General features: G+C 35.0%; 1 protein-coding gene across 2 annotated transcripts; it reads right to left on the bottom strand.

Moving 5' to 3' along the window:
* Positions 1 to 30: 30 nt before the first annotated feature.
* LOC105431880 (myosin light chain kinase, smooth muscle-like) lies at positions 31 to 4,392 on the bottom strand. Of its 2 annotated transcripts, none has more exons than XM_011646362.2 (4): positions 3,127 to 4,392; positions 2,249 to 2,504; positions 2,033 to 2,147; positions 31 to 1,692 (listed from the first exon to the last, which is right to left on the bottom strand). In XM_011646362.2, the coding sequence occupies exons 3-4, from the start codon at positions 2,096 to 2,098 to the stop codon at positions 1,372 to 1,374; spliced, it is 387 nt and encodes a 128-aa protein (XP_011644664.2). In that variant the 5' UTR covers positions 2,099 to 2,147; positions 2,249 to 2,504; positions 3,127 to 4,392; the 3' UTR covers positions 31 to 1,371. The 2 variants fall into 2 exon arrangements, with proteins under 2 accessions (XP_011644664.2, XP_011644665.2); XM_011646363.2 differs by having other exon boundaries at positions 2,349 to 2,504; positions 3,127 to 4,390.
* Between the last annotated feature and the right edge of the window lie 13,238 nt (positions 4,393 to 17,630).

Below are 17,630 nucleotides of genomic sequence, written 5' to 3'. Positions count from 1 at the left end.
GCAAAGAGTTGTATCAATGTAACAAATATGTGTGTTTTCAACATTTCGTATTTGAATTCTCTTTTATTGTACATTTATGAATTTTCTATAATAATTCCGGTATTCTCTTGAAAGTACATGTACTTATCATTCGAAGGAATGTTTCATAACGATCAATTAGAATTGGATCATGAATTTTACATAATTCGTTACATAATCATGTTTTTTTTGTTTGTTCTTTTATTAAAGGTAATACATTTGTATTTTGATCTTTTAATTTCAGAGATTGTGATAAAGTAATATTACGATACATAGAATCGATAAAATAATTTTCAGACGAAGTTGTATGCCTCGATTTACCACAAAATGCACTTAATTTATCACTAATTATTTTACATTTAATAGCAAGACTCAAGCATACTTCTGATTTTTTTTTAGTAAAGCTAATATTTTATACATATTGCGAATATAACTATCTCGAATATGCATACAACAACGTACGATTCTTTCAGCTTCTAACCGTTTTTCAACGTAATTTTTAATATCAAGTTTGTTATAAATCTTCTCAATAGCTTTAGAATTATAAAACTTAATATTATCTCGTGACCAAAATTTTTCATACTTTTTAATAATATTTTTGACAATATCGCGATTATTATTTTTAACAAAAGTGGATTTCAATTTCTTTTTTTCATAATATCGTTTATTTTATAACCATTTTCGATCATAATTTATTTCTTTTTGTCTATTTCGTTCAAATTGAACATTTTTTAAATAACGTATTCGCTTTTTTGCGCGATTATTTTTTAAATCCCTTTTGCATTGAAGCACTTGTTTAGCACGATTATTTTTTAAATCTCTTTTGTATCGATGTTTAATACGATTATTTTCTAAGTTCTACTCATATCGACGATGTTTTATAGCACGATTATTTTCTAAATCCTGTTGGTATCGATGACGCTTTACAGCACGATTGTCCAGATCCTGTTCGTATTGATGACGTTTTCTGGTAAAATTATTTTCTAAATTTTCTTTATTTTGATTTTCCTTATTATTTTGAGAACATTTAATTATATTTCTTTCCGTCTGAATATTATTGACTAATACTTCCATAACATTGTTTGAAGCACTTTACATTAATTGTAAAACTTCTGGATATAAATGTTGATCTTTATTTTGAAAATGCTCATTTTTATCTTGTTCGATTTGAATATTAATTTTTTGTGTTAATTGTATTTCTTTAGAAACGCTTTGCGATAATTGTATTTCATAATTGTATTTCAAAGGAAATAGAATTAAAAGTAAAATTAAAAGTAAAATCGAAATGAGGAACAAAGGTCGTCTTCGCCAATTTTTCTGTGATACGGTTGATAATAACTAGCCGATTTCTCATCAAGTATGCTTAATACACAATACATCGGTGCACAACGAGTAGCTCTCTCCTGCATCGTTGAAAGCTTCGCATGTGTAAGTGCCGGAATCCTCGGGGAATATCTCGGCAATGACCAGCTTGTAGATGTTTGCTTCATTAGTGTATTGGAAATCTTTGCTAGGCTTAATCTCCTTATTGTTGTGCAGCCACACTACGTCGAACGTTTTCGCACTGATTATTCGGCAACTGAGCGTCACAGCCTCGCCGTCTTTCATATACTTGCTTGTTAAATGGTTCACGATCTTCGGCGATTTGTCATCGCTCTGCTTCTTCCCAGCGTTCTCCACGGCGAAAAACAAATCGGATTAAGCATGATGCATCTTTCTATGTCTTTTTAACATTAAAAGTTTCTATGTGTGATTTTTATTTTCATCATTTTTATCTTTTAAAATATTTTTTTGTTAAAGATAGGTTTTGAAATTTTCTTTTTGTTAATTATGCTCTTTATTCTAATGGAATATTGAAGTCAGAAAATATTGTAAAATTTTATTCTTTATATTATAAAATAAACTTATATTATAAAATAAATGTTAATTTAAAGAAATAGAAAGATAAAAAAACGATTGATATTTCTAATCCTTAGAGGTATGACATAGTAAAGCGATATACTAAGCGATATACGAATAAGTTCTTTCGTGATGCTCCTGGATCGAGATGGACTGCCAGTAGAGTCAAGTTTCGAGCCATATTTCTTTATGTTTCGCTTATCAGACGTATCGTTGATTTTAACACTATCCTGAAATTATATATTTAAAAGCATGTCAATAATATTGTTTTTTTATTCTTATCGAAAGTTCTTATTTGATTTTATTTTTAAAAAGTAGTATGAATACTTGCATCTGTATTTTTAATTATTTTAAGAGGTTTTTCACCTCTGCCGACTTCAAAAAATCGCTAATAATTAATATAAATATATTATATTATTTCGTGTATATACTTTATATGATGAAAATCGTTGTGGAATTCTGTTTGCCATTATATGCAGAAGAGGAGTATCCCAAATTACAACTTATCATGTCATAAACATTAAGAATGATTGGCTCACGCCATTTTTGGAATCAATTCCTCACTATCTTGTAGATAACCCAAACAACTGGGAAAGGAGAGATTACAGTTAAGGCCTGACGAAAACATCATTGGGAAGTTTGTAAATCCACACAGGGTTAAAGTTGATTATTAATATCCTATTATGTCTAATAAATAAACATGTAATCTTATTATTTCATATATTCTATATATATATATATATATATATATATATATATATATATATATATATTGGAAGAAATAATAAACTTAAATAATTATCCATGCAATCCGATCAAATAATGTGTATATATACACACATATATATTGTTATTAAATAGTTTAAGATCAATATAAGTTGGAAATTATCAAATATCAATCTTTAAATTCTTTGTAAATTTTGCAATTATATATACATATATATATGCATATATATATATATATATATATATATATATATATATGTATGTATGTATGTAATTGTCTAATAATAAATAGTTGATTAGAAATATGATTCAAAATTATAATATATGTATAATTCTCTAGATGTAATTTTTTTAATTGACAAATTTTCATTTTTATTCGATTTGGAACTGATCTTTCTAGAGTGACATAATAAGAGTATATAGATAAGATTGAATAAAAGAATAATATCTTTGTTCTCTGATAAAATGAAAAATAGAACTTACCTGCAAAGTATAGACACAAACATGAGTTACACTCCGAAATTATTACAAATTGTCAAACTCGCCGCGAACGTCAACATCGTTGGCCACCACTCGGATGTGTAGAAAAAGAATAATAGTAGTATGCAATTTATTAATACTATTAATGTTTCCTTTTTAATTTTAATATACGCGTATTTATTATTATATTGATACCCGAGAGGTCTAACCAAAAACACTATCGTGTTTACATCAATCAATTTTATCGACTCAGCGGATAAATCAGGCCAATAAATCACGGTCACTGCAGGACCCAGCGAACATTGATTCGCTACATTCTACAATAACCCTGACTTATCAGTCTGATAATCCGCTGAATCGATAAGATTAATAATGACATCTCGTGACAGATGTTGCAGCCGTACAAAGGCGACGATAATGACGTTTCTTAAAGTAAAAATTTCCAAATCGGACTTTGTGTAGCAATATCTCTGCTTGTAGGGCACGTAGCAGAAAAATAAAAATACTTTTATTATGCAAGTCAGACTCAAGCTATCGATCAAGCCTACTTAGAACTTGATCAGTATAGCTGTTATTGAGATTCGATAATTTCAGATGCTCGAACCTCGACGACTCGCGTATAGTCACACGGCAATGTTCTCGGTTGACTTGACACCCGAGACACTACCGTGTCTCCTGATAACAATGGGATACTGAAATTTCATATCACGTCCGATTATGTTTTCTCTCTCGATCATTATGCTTTCTCTCTCGCGTCTTGCGTTAAGAATGGAACATCGAATTGCCCCCACTATTTTTTCTCCCCGCTCCGCGATCTCCTTCGCGTTCCGCGGAGACACGACGGATACGAACGTACGCGCTTCGTGTGTATGTGTAGCAGCTGCGCGCCGGGCGCAGGACACCATTCCTGTCGGTGCGTGTACATGGAAAGACCGAAAATATGGAGCAATGCGAAGCACACACACAAAACACGAAACACGTACATGTGCACCCAGCGTTTCGGCTCTTTTTAGACACTAAAAAAGAATAAAAATACTCTTATACTTTGTTTCGTTCGACGCACTGTGAGAAGAGAATAAAAATACTATCGTGCTCTTTCGCTCTCGATGCGATGATCAAGCGTCTTGGTTACCGTTGACAATTATTATCATATAGCGAAATGAATTGAAAAGGGTAAGCAGATATTGATAATGTGAATGAAAACGAAAATCGCTACTATATGATCATTGTATTTTATATATAATATTTATTATAATAAGCTATTATATTATAATAAACTGTTAATTTTATGTATAAAAATTTTAAATACAATAAAAATATATATAAAATTATTTTACAATATATCTTTCAAAATTCTCTTAAAAACTCAAAGTTTCCTATGTTTTGAGTAATTACAAGTTTGTTATATACTTATTGTTATAGCATATATTTTCGCTTGCATCAAATAAAAAAAGAGAGGAGAAGTAAGATGTAAAAACGATTATTTTATTACTCATATAAATTTATCGATTTTGTAATTAATTACTCAAAAATATAACAACTTTGAATTTTTAAGAGAATAGCGGAAATGTATTGTAAAGTAATTTCATATACATCCTCATTTATTACATTGTTTAAAATTTTTATTCATAAAATTATAGAACAATTTATTATAATGAATATTATTTGTAAAGTATAATGATTATATATAACGATTTTTCGTTTTCGTTCATATTATCAATATCTGTTTATTTTTTTCAGTTTCTACGTTAAATATCAACAATAGTTAGCATAACCAAGATACATTTGAGATGCTCGATCATCGCATCGAGAACGAAAGAGTACAATATTTTTATTCTTTTCTCACAGCGCGTGAAGCGCGAAAGAGTATGATAATATTTCTATTTTCTTCGCACAGCGCGAGAGAATGCGCTAGTATCTCTATTCTCTTCTACTTCGTATGAATCCAAAATGCTGGGTGAGACACATGTACGTGCCTCATGTTTTGCATGTGTGCTTCGCTTTGCTCCACACTTTCGGGCTTTCCATGTGCAATACCGGATTTTTGAAAGCACTGTTGCCATGATTCTAAAATTTGTAAAATTATAGAACAGCACGACGATGATTGACATCAATTGTATAATTCTAAATAGGATAAACCGAAAGAGCCTATTCGAAGGACGGGGTTGAGTGTATTAACATGATAAAATAGTTTATGTGTGAACTTCGATTTTTGAGAAAATTGCAAGTAAAGTTGGGCGCTCGATCAACTATCAAATAAGTACTGGAACCATGCATCAGTAAACAAAATGTCTGTATAGATAAGCAGCCTGAGGTGCTCGGTACCCCTTTTTCGTGCGGCCGACGAGTTTCCGCAGTTTCACATTTTTTTTTTAAGTAAACGTTATATTTTTTAATACGATTAATCTTTTTTAATTTATTTTTTTATTTTAAACTAAAATATTAATTGTTGCACAATGTTCGTTATGAATAATAATAATTAAAAGAGTTTAAAAAATTTTAATTATTTATTATAAAACTTTGTGTATGTGTGACATTGCCGTACAATCATTTTTTGTAAACGGTTGACATTTCCGTACAATTTTATAGAAAATCAATGTAGGAACCTATAAAATTCTACATTGATTTAATATATTTTTACATTGACTTTTATCTACAAAATTGTACGGAAATGTCAATCTTTTACAAATAATAATTGTACGGTAATGTCATACATATACAAAGTTTTATAAATATTATAATTAAAATTTTTTAAACACTTTTATTATTATTCTTAAAGAAAATTGTGCAACGATTAATATTTTTAATTTGAGAATTGGAGAGTTGGTAGGAATAGATACAGAGGGAAATGAGTTAAAAAGAAAGAGTAAAGATAAAATTATAATAAATAATGGAGAAAATAATGGAGAAAAAAAATTTGTAAAGTGGATACAGAAGAAAGATTGGTACATATTGAATGGTATATCTAAAGGTGATTGGGAAGGATACACGTACGTAGATGCTAAAAATAATACAGTCATAGATTATGTAATTGTTAATAAAAATGTGAAAGATAAAATTGTATTTAAAGTAGGTGATAAGGTAGACTCAGGCCATCTGCCGCTGATCTTAAAGATAGAAGAAGTGGAAAGAAAAGAAAAAGAGGAGGAAGAGATACAGAATGAGATAAAAAAGCTGGAAATATGGAATAAGGTATATCGTATGGAATAAGGAGACGATAGAAAAATATAAGAAGTAAACGGAAGAGAGATATAGGTTGGATATTGAAGGTGGATATTGAAAAAAAGGTAGGGGAGAATGTAGAGGAAAATTTTAAAAGGTATTATTCAAGAGACTATGGTGAAAAGGAAAATAAAGAAGAGGAGAAAAAAGATAGGTATTAAGATCTGGTGGGATAGGAGTTGTACAAATCAGAAAAAAGAAATGTAAAAGCTGGAGGAAATAAAAAGAAAGTAAAGAAAGTTATATAAAGAAGAAGAGGAAATAAAGGCAATTGCAGGAAAGAAAACAAAAAAAAAGGGAGAAGGAAGAAGCTGAGTTGAGAAAAATAAGAAGAGAAATATAGAAATAAGAAAAGAAAAAAAAAACAACGGATAGAAAACAATATTGATGAGGTAAAATACAGAACGCACTTCATGCAATTATTAGAAGGAGAGGAAAGAGATGCTGAAAAAAGGGAAGAAGGAGAAGAGGATAAGGAAGTAAAGGAGAAGGAAGAAATAAGTGATGAAGGAAGGCAAATAGGAAAAAATGAAATGGAGGAAAATATGAAATTAAAAAAAGCGGTAAGAGTAGACGGAATCCTCATAGAAGCATGGAAATTTGCAAGCGGAATGTTATGGGAAGATTGACGGAGTTGTTGAAACAGATATGGAAAGAAAAGATTATACCATACGATTGAAAGAGAAGTATATTAGTGCCTCTATATAAGAGAGGGGATGTAGAAGAGGTAGAAAATTATAGAGAAATTTCTTTGCTGTGCTCGGTGTATAAGGTGTATGCATGTTAAGAAATAAATTGGAAGAGGAAATAGAGAAAAAGAAGATAATACCAGAAAATCAGGATTCAGGAAAGACTATCAACTATAAACTATAAAATATATTTGTGTTAAATAGGGGGTAAGGATTCTGACAAGCGGAAGACACAGCCTCTGCGAACCAAATGTCAACCTTGCTGGCCAGTGATGCCCCCTGCCATTACAGAAGCTCTGACGACCCAATGCCCAAGGGTATATCTGGGTTACTCGGACTCTGGGGGTCTTAAATACGGAATCTAGTTAGCGTAGGCCTGACAATCCACCTAATGAAACTAAATTGTTATGAACACATTACTACAGCTACTTCGGATGACGGATGGTTTTTTGATAAAACGAATACGGAACTCCAAAAAGGACAATGACTTGATTCTTGAAACTTTGAATGTAAGGATACTGCTGCAGGCCGGAAAAATGGGAGAATTAGCAAAAGAACTCAATAGATTTAGAATGGATATCGCAGCCCTGCAGGAAATTAAATAGAAGGGAAAGACAGTTAAAAAGGAATACACACTTCTATAGAGCGAAACGCCGAATAGAGCAGGCCAGAAAGGTGCAGTTTTTGGATAAATAAAGAAATGAAAAACAAGATCCTTGGCTTTGAACCAATTAATGATAGAATCTGCAAACTAGGATAAAAGTTTAACAACCTAATTCTGATCAGTGTTTTCGCACCCACGGAAGATAATAAGGAAGAAGAAACAAAGTTCTTCTACTACGTGTTGGAAAAGACCTGCGAAATCATAAATAAATACGACACACTGATAATACTAGGAGATTTCAAAATCGGAAAAGATTTTGTGAAGACAATCACGGATAGGCATTCCCTGCATGATGAAAAATCTCCAAATGGGCATAGATTATGTCAGATGGCAGAAACTGCAACTCTGAGAATCATGAGTACATCCTTTCCCGATAAAGATATTTATAAGGGCACGTAGAAAACACCAGATGGCCGCACGACGAACCAAATAGATCATATACTTGTAAATAGAAGAAGAAGATATATCTTGGATGTTAGAGTTTGCAGATATGCAAATTGTGATAGTAATCATTGTAAAGGCCAAGATAAGATAGAAAATATCAAGCTTTAATGAAGATAGGAAAGTGAGGAGACCAAAATGGGACACAGAAAAAATGAGGATTAAAGTTATAAGCAACTTTAGGACAGTTGATGAACGCTTGCAGGAGCCCAATCGTGAGGAGAATGTGGGAAAGACTTGGGAAAGCATAAAGGATGCAATTATAGAAGCTGCGAAACTGATGATTGGAGAAAAACAAAAAGGTCGTAATGAATAGAACAGAATAGAATAGAATTTATCCACTTCAAGCGTATAGCCAAGAAGAGAACTTGGTTTACAAAATTTTTTTTTTTCTCATTCATTCCACTCACTCATACTTACAAAATTAAGTCGGTCGGTGATATCTCCGATATCACATATTATAACGGTTCGTCCTCGCCGGGCGTCATACGAGTTCGGATACGCGAACGTGCTCGCTGAGTTCGGAAAGTAATAAAAGTTAGCTGATTCAGATATTGGATAAATATATATTAATTTGCTAATGTGGATAGCGGTATAGATTCGCTCAGCGCGCTGTTGGTATGTGTTACGGCTTGTTCGTTATGCGTCTTGCGGTGCGTGTGAAGTCCGCGGGGTGTACTCGAAGTGCGAGGCGCGTGCGTCGGGGATGATTGGTTCGCGGCGGGATTTACTGCGTAGGCGCGTGATTGATAGAACGGCAGTTCGTCGATGAGCAGCTTGCAAAATAACGCGAGTCGCTGGTGGTATCCTATCACGCATGTGACCAGTACGTGTAGTTGCGCGCGCAACAGTCGATGTGTTCGATATCGGGCGCGGAGCCCGGTCGCACTTATATCTAGAACGATGCGCGGGAGGCGTATTGTTACATTTACTATAACATTTACTATAACTATTACTATATCTATAACTATCTATCACAGCCATCCAATCACAGATTTTAACTTTCTATTCCAAATACATTCATAATGTACCTTCCTCCTCAAAGAGGTAATGAAAAGTGGTTTGATCAGGGTGCAGAAATGCAATAGAAAAGAAAAATGAAGATAGGAGAGCGATGCTGTAAAGGAATACCAAAAGTAAGCGCGAATGGAGGAAAGGAGGAGAAGAAAGTATACAGTCTTAAGAAAAAAGCGATGGTGAATAAAATATTAGAAAATATCAAATGAATTACATGAAACACGCAACTCCAAAAGGATGTACGAGATGATCAAAAGAGAAAGAACGGATTACCAGGCCAGGCTAGCTAATATAAAGAACGAGCAGAGAAGGATGCTAACGGAAAGGAATGAGATCGCCAACCATTGGAAGGAATATTTCGAATATGCCTTTAAACAGAGGGAGATGTTTGAGGAAAGAGCAGCGAAAAATAACCTTCATAATGTTGTTTCCTATGAGGAAGAGGAAGGTTCTCCCAGATATGAAGAATTCGGAATACCCTGAAAAGGCTGAAGAATTTAAAAGCTCCAGGGGAAGACTCAGTTACAGCGGAACTATTGAAGTACGCAAGCGAGTCATGCCATAGAAAAATATATAGTCTTGTTGTGAGTATATGGGAATCTGAGAATATTTCAAGAAATTGGGTTAGAGTCATCATTGTGCCAATACACAAAAAAAGTGAAAAAACAATATACAATAATTATAGGCCAATTACTCTCCTTAACATAGCGTATAAGCTAATCTCGAAACTCATAAATAATAGACTTAAGGAGTACATAGAAAAGAAGGTCTTTGATTATCAATGCGGTTTAGACCAAATTACTCTACTATAGACCACATCTTCACAATTAGACAGTCTCTAGAAAAGTGTACTGAGTACGGAATTGATCTACATATTCTTTTTGTTGACAAGCAAGCCTTTGATTCTATTAACAGAACAAGGATAGCCGAATTTTTTGATGGACTAGGAATCCCCAAAGAATTTACAAGATTAGTCATGACCCTGGCAGACACAACGGCAAAGAATTGCAGAATATAATAACCGATGCCTTTGATATAAGAACAGGATTAAGGCAAGGAGATGAACTATCCACGACAATATTTAATCTCGTCCTACACGGTACAATGAAGAATTTATATCAAAGAAGTCACATAATAAATAAATCTTGCCAAATATATGCTTATGCGGACGATGTTGGAATAATGGCAAGAGATTCGCGCAAACTGATTGAGATTTTCGAGAATTTGGAGAAAGAAACAAAATGCATAAAATTGACAATTAATAAAGACAAAACTAAATGTCTCAGAATCTCAAGAAAGAGACTACAAGAATATCCATAAGGAACTATAATTTCGAGTCTATCAGTAGTTTCGTTTTCTGGGAGCATCCTTCAACAAAGGGAATAAGATGCGAAATAGCGTACAGAATTATGAATGCCAATAGAGCAGTCTTCTCGCTTAACAAAATTATTTAGATCAGGATTGATATCTAGAGTATATAAGCTGAAATTATATAAAACATCTATCAGACCAATCCTGTGTTATAATTCCGAGACATGGACACTGTCACAGATAAGAATAAACTAAGGATCTTTGAAAGGAAAATTCTTAGGAAAATGTTTGGACCAATCAAAGATGAGAATAAAAAATATATACACATATATATATAACCATGAATTACTAGATTTAATGGAGGGCGAAGACATAGTCAAGTTTATTAAAGCGCAAAGACTGAGATGGGCAGAGCATTTGATGCGCATGAAGATGGAGAGGGCACCGAGAAGGATTAGTGAGATGTGTGTCGTCGAGGTGTCGCGGAAGGCCGAGGTTGCGATGGAAGAATGAACTGGAGGGGGACTCTATAAAAGACTCTCAATTGACAACTGACTGGAGAAGGAAAGCTGAAGATAGAAACATATGGAGAAATATAATAGTAATGCAGGCCAAGGCTCACCCCGGGCTGTAGAGATATTAGATGATGATAATGATAATTTATGTTAAATCATTTAATTCAGAGTATAACGGTTCAAATTATGTACAAGATTATTATAAGATTAATACAAGATTATTCACATAGCGATGTTCGATTTATTAACTTTACGATCTAAACATAATATATCTTTATATACACTATAACATTCCAATTCAAGCATAAATATCATTCGAATACATATGCATTTATATATATATATATATATATATATATATATATATATATCAATAAGGCTGAGAGAATAACGAGAGAGAGAGAGAGAGAGAGAGAGAGAGAGAGAGAGAGAGACCAACTTTCGACAGTGGTTCGGTATAAAGCATTTGCAATTCGATTCATCCGAAGTGCCGCTAGCCGATGATGACAGGCCCGACTTACAAGGGACCACAACTGCCCGAAACCGATTTGAGTATCCTTGAAATATGTTATTAAACACAAAAATACGTGTCTAAAAGACACGTATTTTTAATATGTATCTAATCGGAGTTTTAAGGAGTAAAACAATCTCTCAAAGGCTAACTTATATATATTTGATTTCCATCAATTATCAACAAAACAGTGAGATATATAAAAAAAATGTTTTAGACAAAACTTTTATTATTTTTTATGTACTTTAATAACTATTAGGTGTACAAAAAAGTTCTGAGCTTTAGATTTCATACAACCAAAATAACAATTTAAATTTTATATATCTTCCCGCCCTTTTGCGGTTTTAAAGCGTTGACATTTGGCCTTCTAAAATACCATACGGTTTGGCGTTTGATGCACATAACCTCAAAAATCAGTAGTGTTCACGATGGCAATAACAAAAGAGCATATTCGATTTTCCATCCACTTCGCGTTTCATCTGAAGAAAAATGCTGCTGAAGCCACTGCACAATGATTTGTGCTGCATGGAGAGAGATATGGAGAGAACGCTGTAAGTCATACTACATGTAAAAGATGGTATCAAAAATTTCGCCAAGGAGATTTCAATCTTGAAAATGAACCGCGTGCTGGACGCCCTCAAAAGATTGAAACGGACGAATTGCAAGCACTGCTGGATATAAACTCTGCGCAAACTGAAAAGGAGCTTGCAGAACAGCTTGGCGTTACGCAGCAAACCATTTCCGTACGTTTACATACGATGGGAAAGGTTCAGAAGGAAGGCAGATGGGTTCCGCATGAATTGTCCGAAGACAACAAAAATCATCGGCGTGACACTGCACTCACTTTGCTTTCAAAGTTCCGGAAAAAAGATTTTCTGCACAAAATCATTACAGGCGATGAAAAGTGGATTCTTTATGATAACCCTAAACGTAGAAAATCATGGGTTGACCCTGGTCAACCTTCGATATCGACATCAAAACCAAAACCCAATATCCACGTCAAGAAGGTTTTGCTCTGTATCTGATGGGTTTAGAAAGGTTGTATTACGAGTTCTTACAACCGGGTGAAACAATCACGGCAGACCGCTACCAACAACAATTGACCAATTTGAGCGATGCATTAGAAGAAAAGAGGCCATTTACTGGCCAAGGACGTCGTAAAGTGATCTTGCTTCATGACAATGCTCGACCACATGTTACGAAAACGACTCAGGACCATATCTTTGCGTTAGGCTGGGAACTTCTCCCGCACGCGGCGTATAGCCCAGACATGGCGCCTTCCGATTACTACCTATTCCGCTGCAGCATCATTTGGCTGATACACATTTCGTGAGATTTAAAGAGATACGAAAATGCATTGATGATTTTATCGCTTCGAAGCCGGTGAGCTTCTATCGTCAAGGAATTCGCAAGCTACCCGAAAGATGGCAAAAAATCGTTGATGCAAACGGGGAATATTTCGTTGATTAATATTTTTTTGTTTGTTTTTGAATAAAGATTGAATTTTACAAAAAAAAGCTCAGAACTTTTTTGTACATCTAACATGTATTTAGATTTTTTTAAAATTTAATATTTTTCAAACTATTTCCACTCCCCATTATCAGTTATTTATTATTTTTACATAATTTAAATTTTTTAAGAATAAAAATTTTAAGAATATTTAATTTTTAAGAATAAAAATTGAAAAAAATTTTATACCGTAAATTCAACCGTACATAATAAAATTATTTTACAAAATCGTATTTTGCAGAAATAACTTCGCTATATATGCTATATCGCTATATCGTTTGTGCTTTTATGTAGCACTTGCGTGGCAAAATTGTGATTCTGCTTTATGTATTACAAATAATAATAATAATAATAATAATTTTCATTGTTTTTCTTTAATTATACATATAAAAATTCTTTCATTTATTCTTCATATATTTTATCATTATAGTACCTTAAATTTAAAATCATTTTTATTTGCTTACAAATGCTTTTACTTTCCTGCATTATGTATTACAAATAATAATAGTAGTAGATATACTAGACCAGTTCTAATGCAGGAGTTCCGAGGGGAATGCGGGTGTGCGGAGGGGGAACGGTGGGCGCAGGGAAGAGGGGAGGGGGAAGTCAGGGACGGCGGTCCCTTGAACTGAGCCGCGGGGGGAGGGGATAGATAAGATAGTAGGTAAAGGCGAAGATGATATAAACAAATAGATAAACAAGTAGATAAACAAATAGAAAATCTCGAAGAACATGACGTCATGGGGGGGGTAGATAAGATAGTAGCAAGGTGATATAAACAAATAGATAAACAAATAAATAAACAGATAAATAAATAGGTGGCGAAGACGATATATGATGAGAAGATAAACAAATTGCGCGTGGACAGGGCGCGTGGACATGACGTCAGAGGGGCGGGGCTGGGCCTGCCGCTGCCGCCGTCGCGTCCACCGTGTTCTCATCTTCTCTCTCCCGTTATTACGAATCTTATTTACGAATCTTATTTTTTCGGATAATTATTTTTATGGCGGGAGAAAAGGAATAAAAGAAATATATGTTTTGCATATTATATATCTTTATTTTTTTAAATAAATTGAATACATTTTTCATTTAAGCGTGAAACTTTTTTTTATTGACATTTTTTTTACACACTAAAAACTAAAGCTAACAGCTTGCAATCGACGAGTTGACGTCTATCGAAGACATCACAATCGCATATCACGTTCGGTACTTTCTCGGGATCTGTTACAACAGACGCGATGTTGGAGAATCGTATATACTTGGCATCGATTGTATCAACGAATCTGACGAGTCGCTCGAACGTCATATTGATACATTCGTCCAGATCAAACATTCGGTGTAACAATCGCGATTCGATTCGATCATCGTTATACGTACGTTCAAAGATTCAAGACGTACGAGTGTAACGTTCATCAGGCAAATTCTGATGATTAATCTGGTCTGATGCTTATAAAATTGCTTTGTAATCGTTTCACAGCAATTTATAGATATTCCATCGTTGCTCGTAGAGCCCCTTCCATGTTTCGAGAGACAGTATCAATTCCTATCCCTGATGATCTCTCAGAGCGATCTCCACGTAGCTCGGTGGACCAACATTGATTCCAATTTCCAAAAATTTGTAGCTCGTGACCGTCAGAGTGTAAGTTTGCTTAGTAGGCGCACCGTGCGACGCTCCATCGAAATGCTGTGGAAATTAAATATATAATATTACACAATATTGAAAAAAGGAGAGAAAAAATAAAATGCAGTTGAAACTTATGCGTTACGTTCCTTCTTTGTCTCACCATCGTACGGTGCGCTGCTTCCTTTGGCGGGGTACATTGCGTGTTGATCGTTTATACAAACGAATGATGGAGGAGCAGAATACTTTTCATGCAGATCGTTCGATAAAGGACTGATTGCATCCGCGTAAATTTTGACATAGCAAACTATTAATTCCCCCTCCTTTTTCCTTCCTCTCCTCCTTTTTCTAGGAATTTTATTGTGATCAAACATATAGCGACATGTTCGCAAAGGAACGCGTGTTTAAATTTTTTCCATAAAAAGCCACGATAAGATGGCTTTTCATGGAAATCGATGTACGTGTCGTGACGTGTTAAGAGAGAAGCGCTGATACTCCGGCTGCTATAAACAAATTGCGATTCGGAAGACCTATGATGATGATGATGATTTAGACAAAGAAGTAGCATTGACGATTGTACGTGTCGCGACATGTTAAGAGAAGTGCCGATAATCTGGCTGCTATAAACAAATAGATAAACAAATTGCGACTCGATTGCAAACATATGATGATGCTCCGGTTTAGACAGAGGGATAAAGGGACGAAGAATTGCCGATGATATATAATAGATCATTGGGCGCGCGAGATTACAGTAGGCGGAAGTCTAATGAATTGATCGAATGTGAGAGAAAGAAATAGTTGACCTTGTGAATATTGTGATTTGAAAATATGAAAGAAGACGCGAATATAATGAATGAAATATTCGGAGATGAAGAAGAAATGGACATTAATGTTGAAAATATTGACATTGATATTGAAGACGAAGATGAAGATGAAGAGCACGCGTTGTCTGACGACAGCGATTGCCTGAGTGATCAGAGTGAGGAGCTTACGGATTATATAGAGAAAATTGTTACGCGTTCGGACCTCCTTGCACTGAATGGTAATAAAAAACATTGTACAATACAATTTTACTATTCGACGGGTGGTGCACTAATTGTACGTGCCGAATGCATGGTTCGTCTGACAGACACTGACAGACATTGGAATAATGTATGCCGTTAGGAAGTATGAGATAAATACTATTGATGCGCTAAATGGTCGATTTTGCTCCAATTGTAGTCAGTCTGTATATATAACAATGCCATGTAACATGTGCCCAATTTGTACTGCGTAAGAAAGACGATATTGTGAACGAATCACGTGCAAGTGCAAGTGCTCAGTGGGGACGTAATATAACATATAAGAAAATAGAACATAATGCGAATGGAACGCGAGCTGCTGAAGCAGTGCAGCCAGGTCGCTACTTTGGTAGAGTGTTTCGCGGGGCTGCAACGATGCAACGAGTGCAGCGAACAACTCGAGGAACTTAGCCATGTTAAGTGTTCTCGACACACCGTTGCAAATAGACAATCTGGTGGCGAGGATGCGCGACTCGCGGGTGCAAAGGTACAATTAGAAAGACGCTTCGTGCACGTTAGTGGCGAGTATGCGAGCACCAGTAGAAACAATGAATCTCTCGTTTGGCGCGAGATTGATACGGCGTTTGAAAGTCATATATTGACTGGTGTGGTGATCAATATGGACTATATCGAACCGCGACGATTTTTGGAAGACGCTGGTGTAGTGCTCGAGCGAGTGCGAGACATTGTACAAAGACATGATAGTGTGAAAGTGAACACGGCGTTCAACGGCGAGTTTGTGATGGGCGATAAACGCGCCAATAAAAGTATAAACACAAAAAACTATGAATTCTTTCGAGTGTCAAATTTGGACGAGTGGTACGAGCAGCACATCATTGAACCCACGTCGCTCGCAGAGTTTCAGGAACGCGACAGTGGATGGACGCTGTCGCGAATTCTAAATCACTGTAAATGTAAATAAATATAATCTTCTACACCCAGGATGTTACATTGAGTTACCGCGGAAAATTATATTAAAGCGAGCGGTGATCAATGTACGATCCAAGGACAATGTGTGTTTCGTGTGATCAGTGGTCGTTCTGCATCCGGCTGAAAGAGATACAAATCGGAAATCGTCGTATCCACATTATACGACAGTGTTAAATCTCTAAGACATTATATTTCCGATGAATCAAATTAAAAAGTTCGAACATCTCAACGACATCTCAATCAACGTTTACAGCTTCGAGGGGGGAAAAGGAGATACTCCCGATACGGTTGACAGATAAGAAAATGGAGAAACACGCAAATCTATTGTACATGCAGGATCCGCGCGACGACAACGTCGAGCACTTTGCGTACATCAAAAACCTGTCCCGCCTTGAGCTCGCAAATAAATAAAAAAGAACACAAGAAATATTTTTGCGACCGGTATGTATACACATTTTTAACAAATTTCATTATTTCTCTTATAAATTATTTATTAAATACTAAAAAAATCATATTTTCCATTTAGATGTCTACATTATTTTAATTCATCCGAGAAATTGCAATCGCATGCAATGGACTGCGAACAGATAAACGATTGCGCCATCCGAGCAAGGACGATAAGTGGCTCGAATTCAAGAACTACACAAATAAGGAACGACTTCCTTTTTTCGTATATGCGGACTTGGAGTGCGCACTATGGCGAATGAAACTGGCAAAGAAGGAAAACGCGTCATACATTTATCAGCAGCACGAAGTATTTAGCATCGGACTACGTGCGATGCTCGTACGACGACGCGTTATCAGCGTATCGATTTCGTCGCGGCGAAGACTGCGTTGCATAGTTCGCTCGGCAACCCGAAAACTTGGTGCATCGAGTAAAAATTTTGTTATCCACGAATGTCCCTATGGAAACGTTATCGAGAGAACAGTGGGAGGTATAGCGTAATGCAATGCGTTGTCACATTTGTGAGAAACCATTGGCATCAGATGACACGCGATCATTGCCACCTTATCAT

This window comes from Pogonomyrmex barbatus, unplaced genomic scaffold (genome assembly GCF_055798465.1).
Source record: "Pogonomyrmex barbatus isolate J1 unplaced genomic scaffold, ASM5579846v1 scaffold24, whole genome shotgun sequence".
Lineage (NCBI taxonomy): Eukaryota > Metazoa > Arthropoda > Insecta > Hymenoptera > Formicidae > Pogonomyrmex > Pogonomyrmex barbatus.
The sequence above is the reverse complement of the archived record's forward strand: the minus strand, read 5'-3'. Positions and strand labels throughout refer to the sequence as shown.

Excerpts from the sequence above, each read along its gene's own strand:
- LOC105431880 (XM_011646362.2), bottom strand. The coding sequence starts at position 2,098 with ATGGCTCGAAACTTGACTCTACTGGCAGTCCATCTCGATCCAGGAGCA. Across the intron at positions 1,693-2,032 it reads CATCACGAAAGAACTTATTC|AACGCTGGGAAGAAGCAGAG; the intron begins GTATATCGCTTA and ends TTCGCCGTGGAG.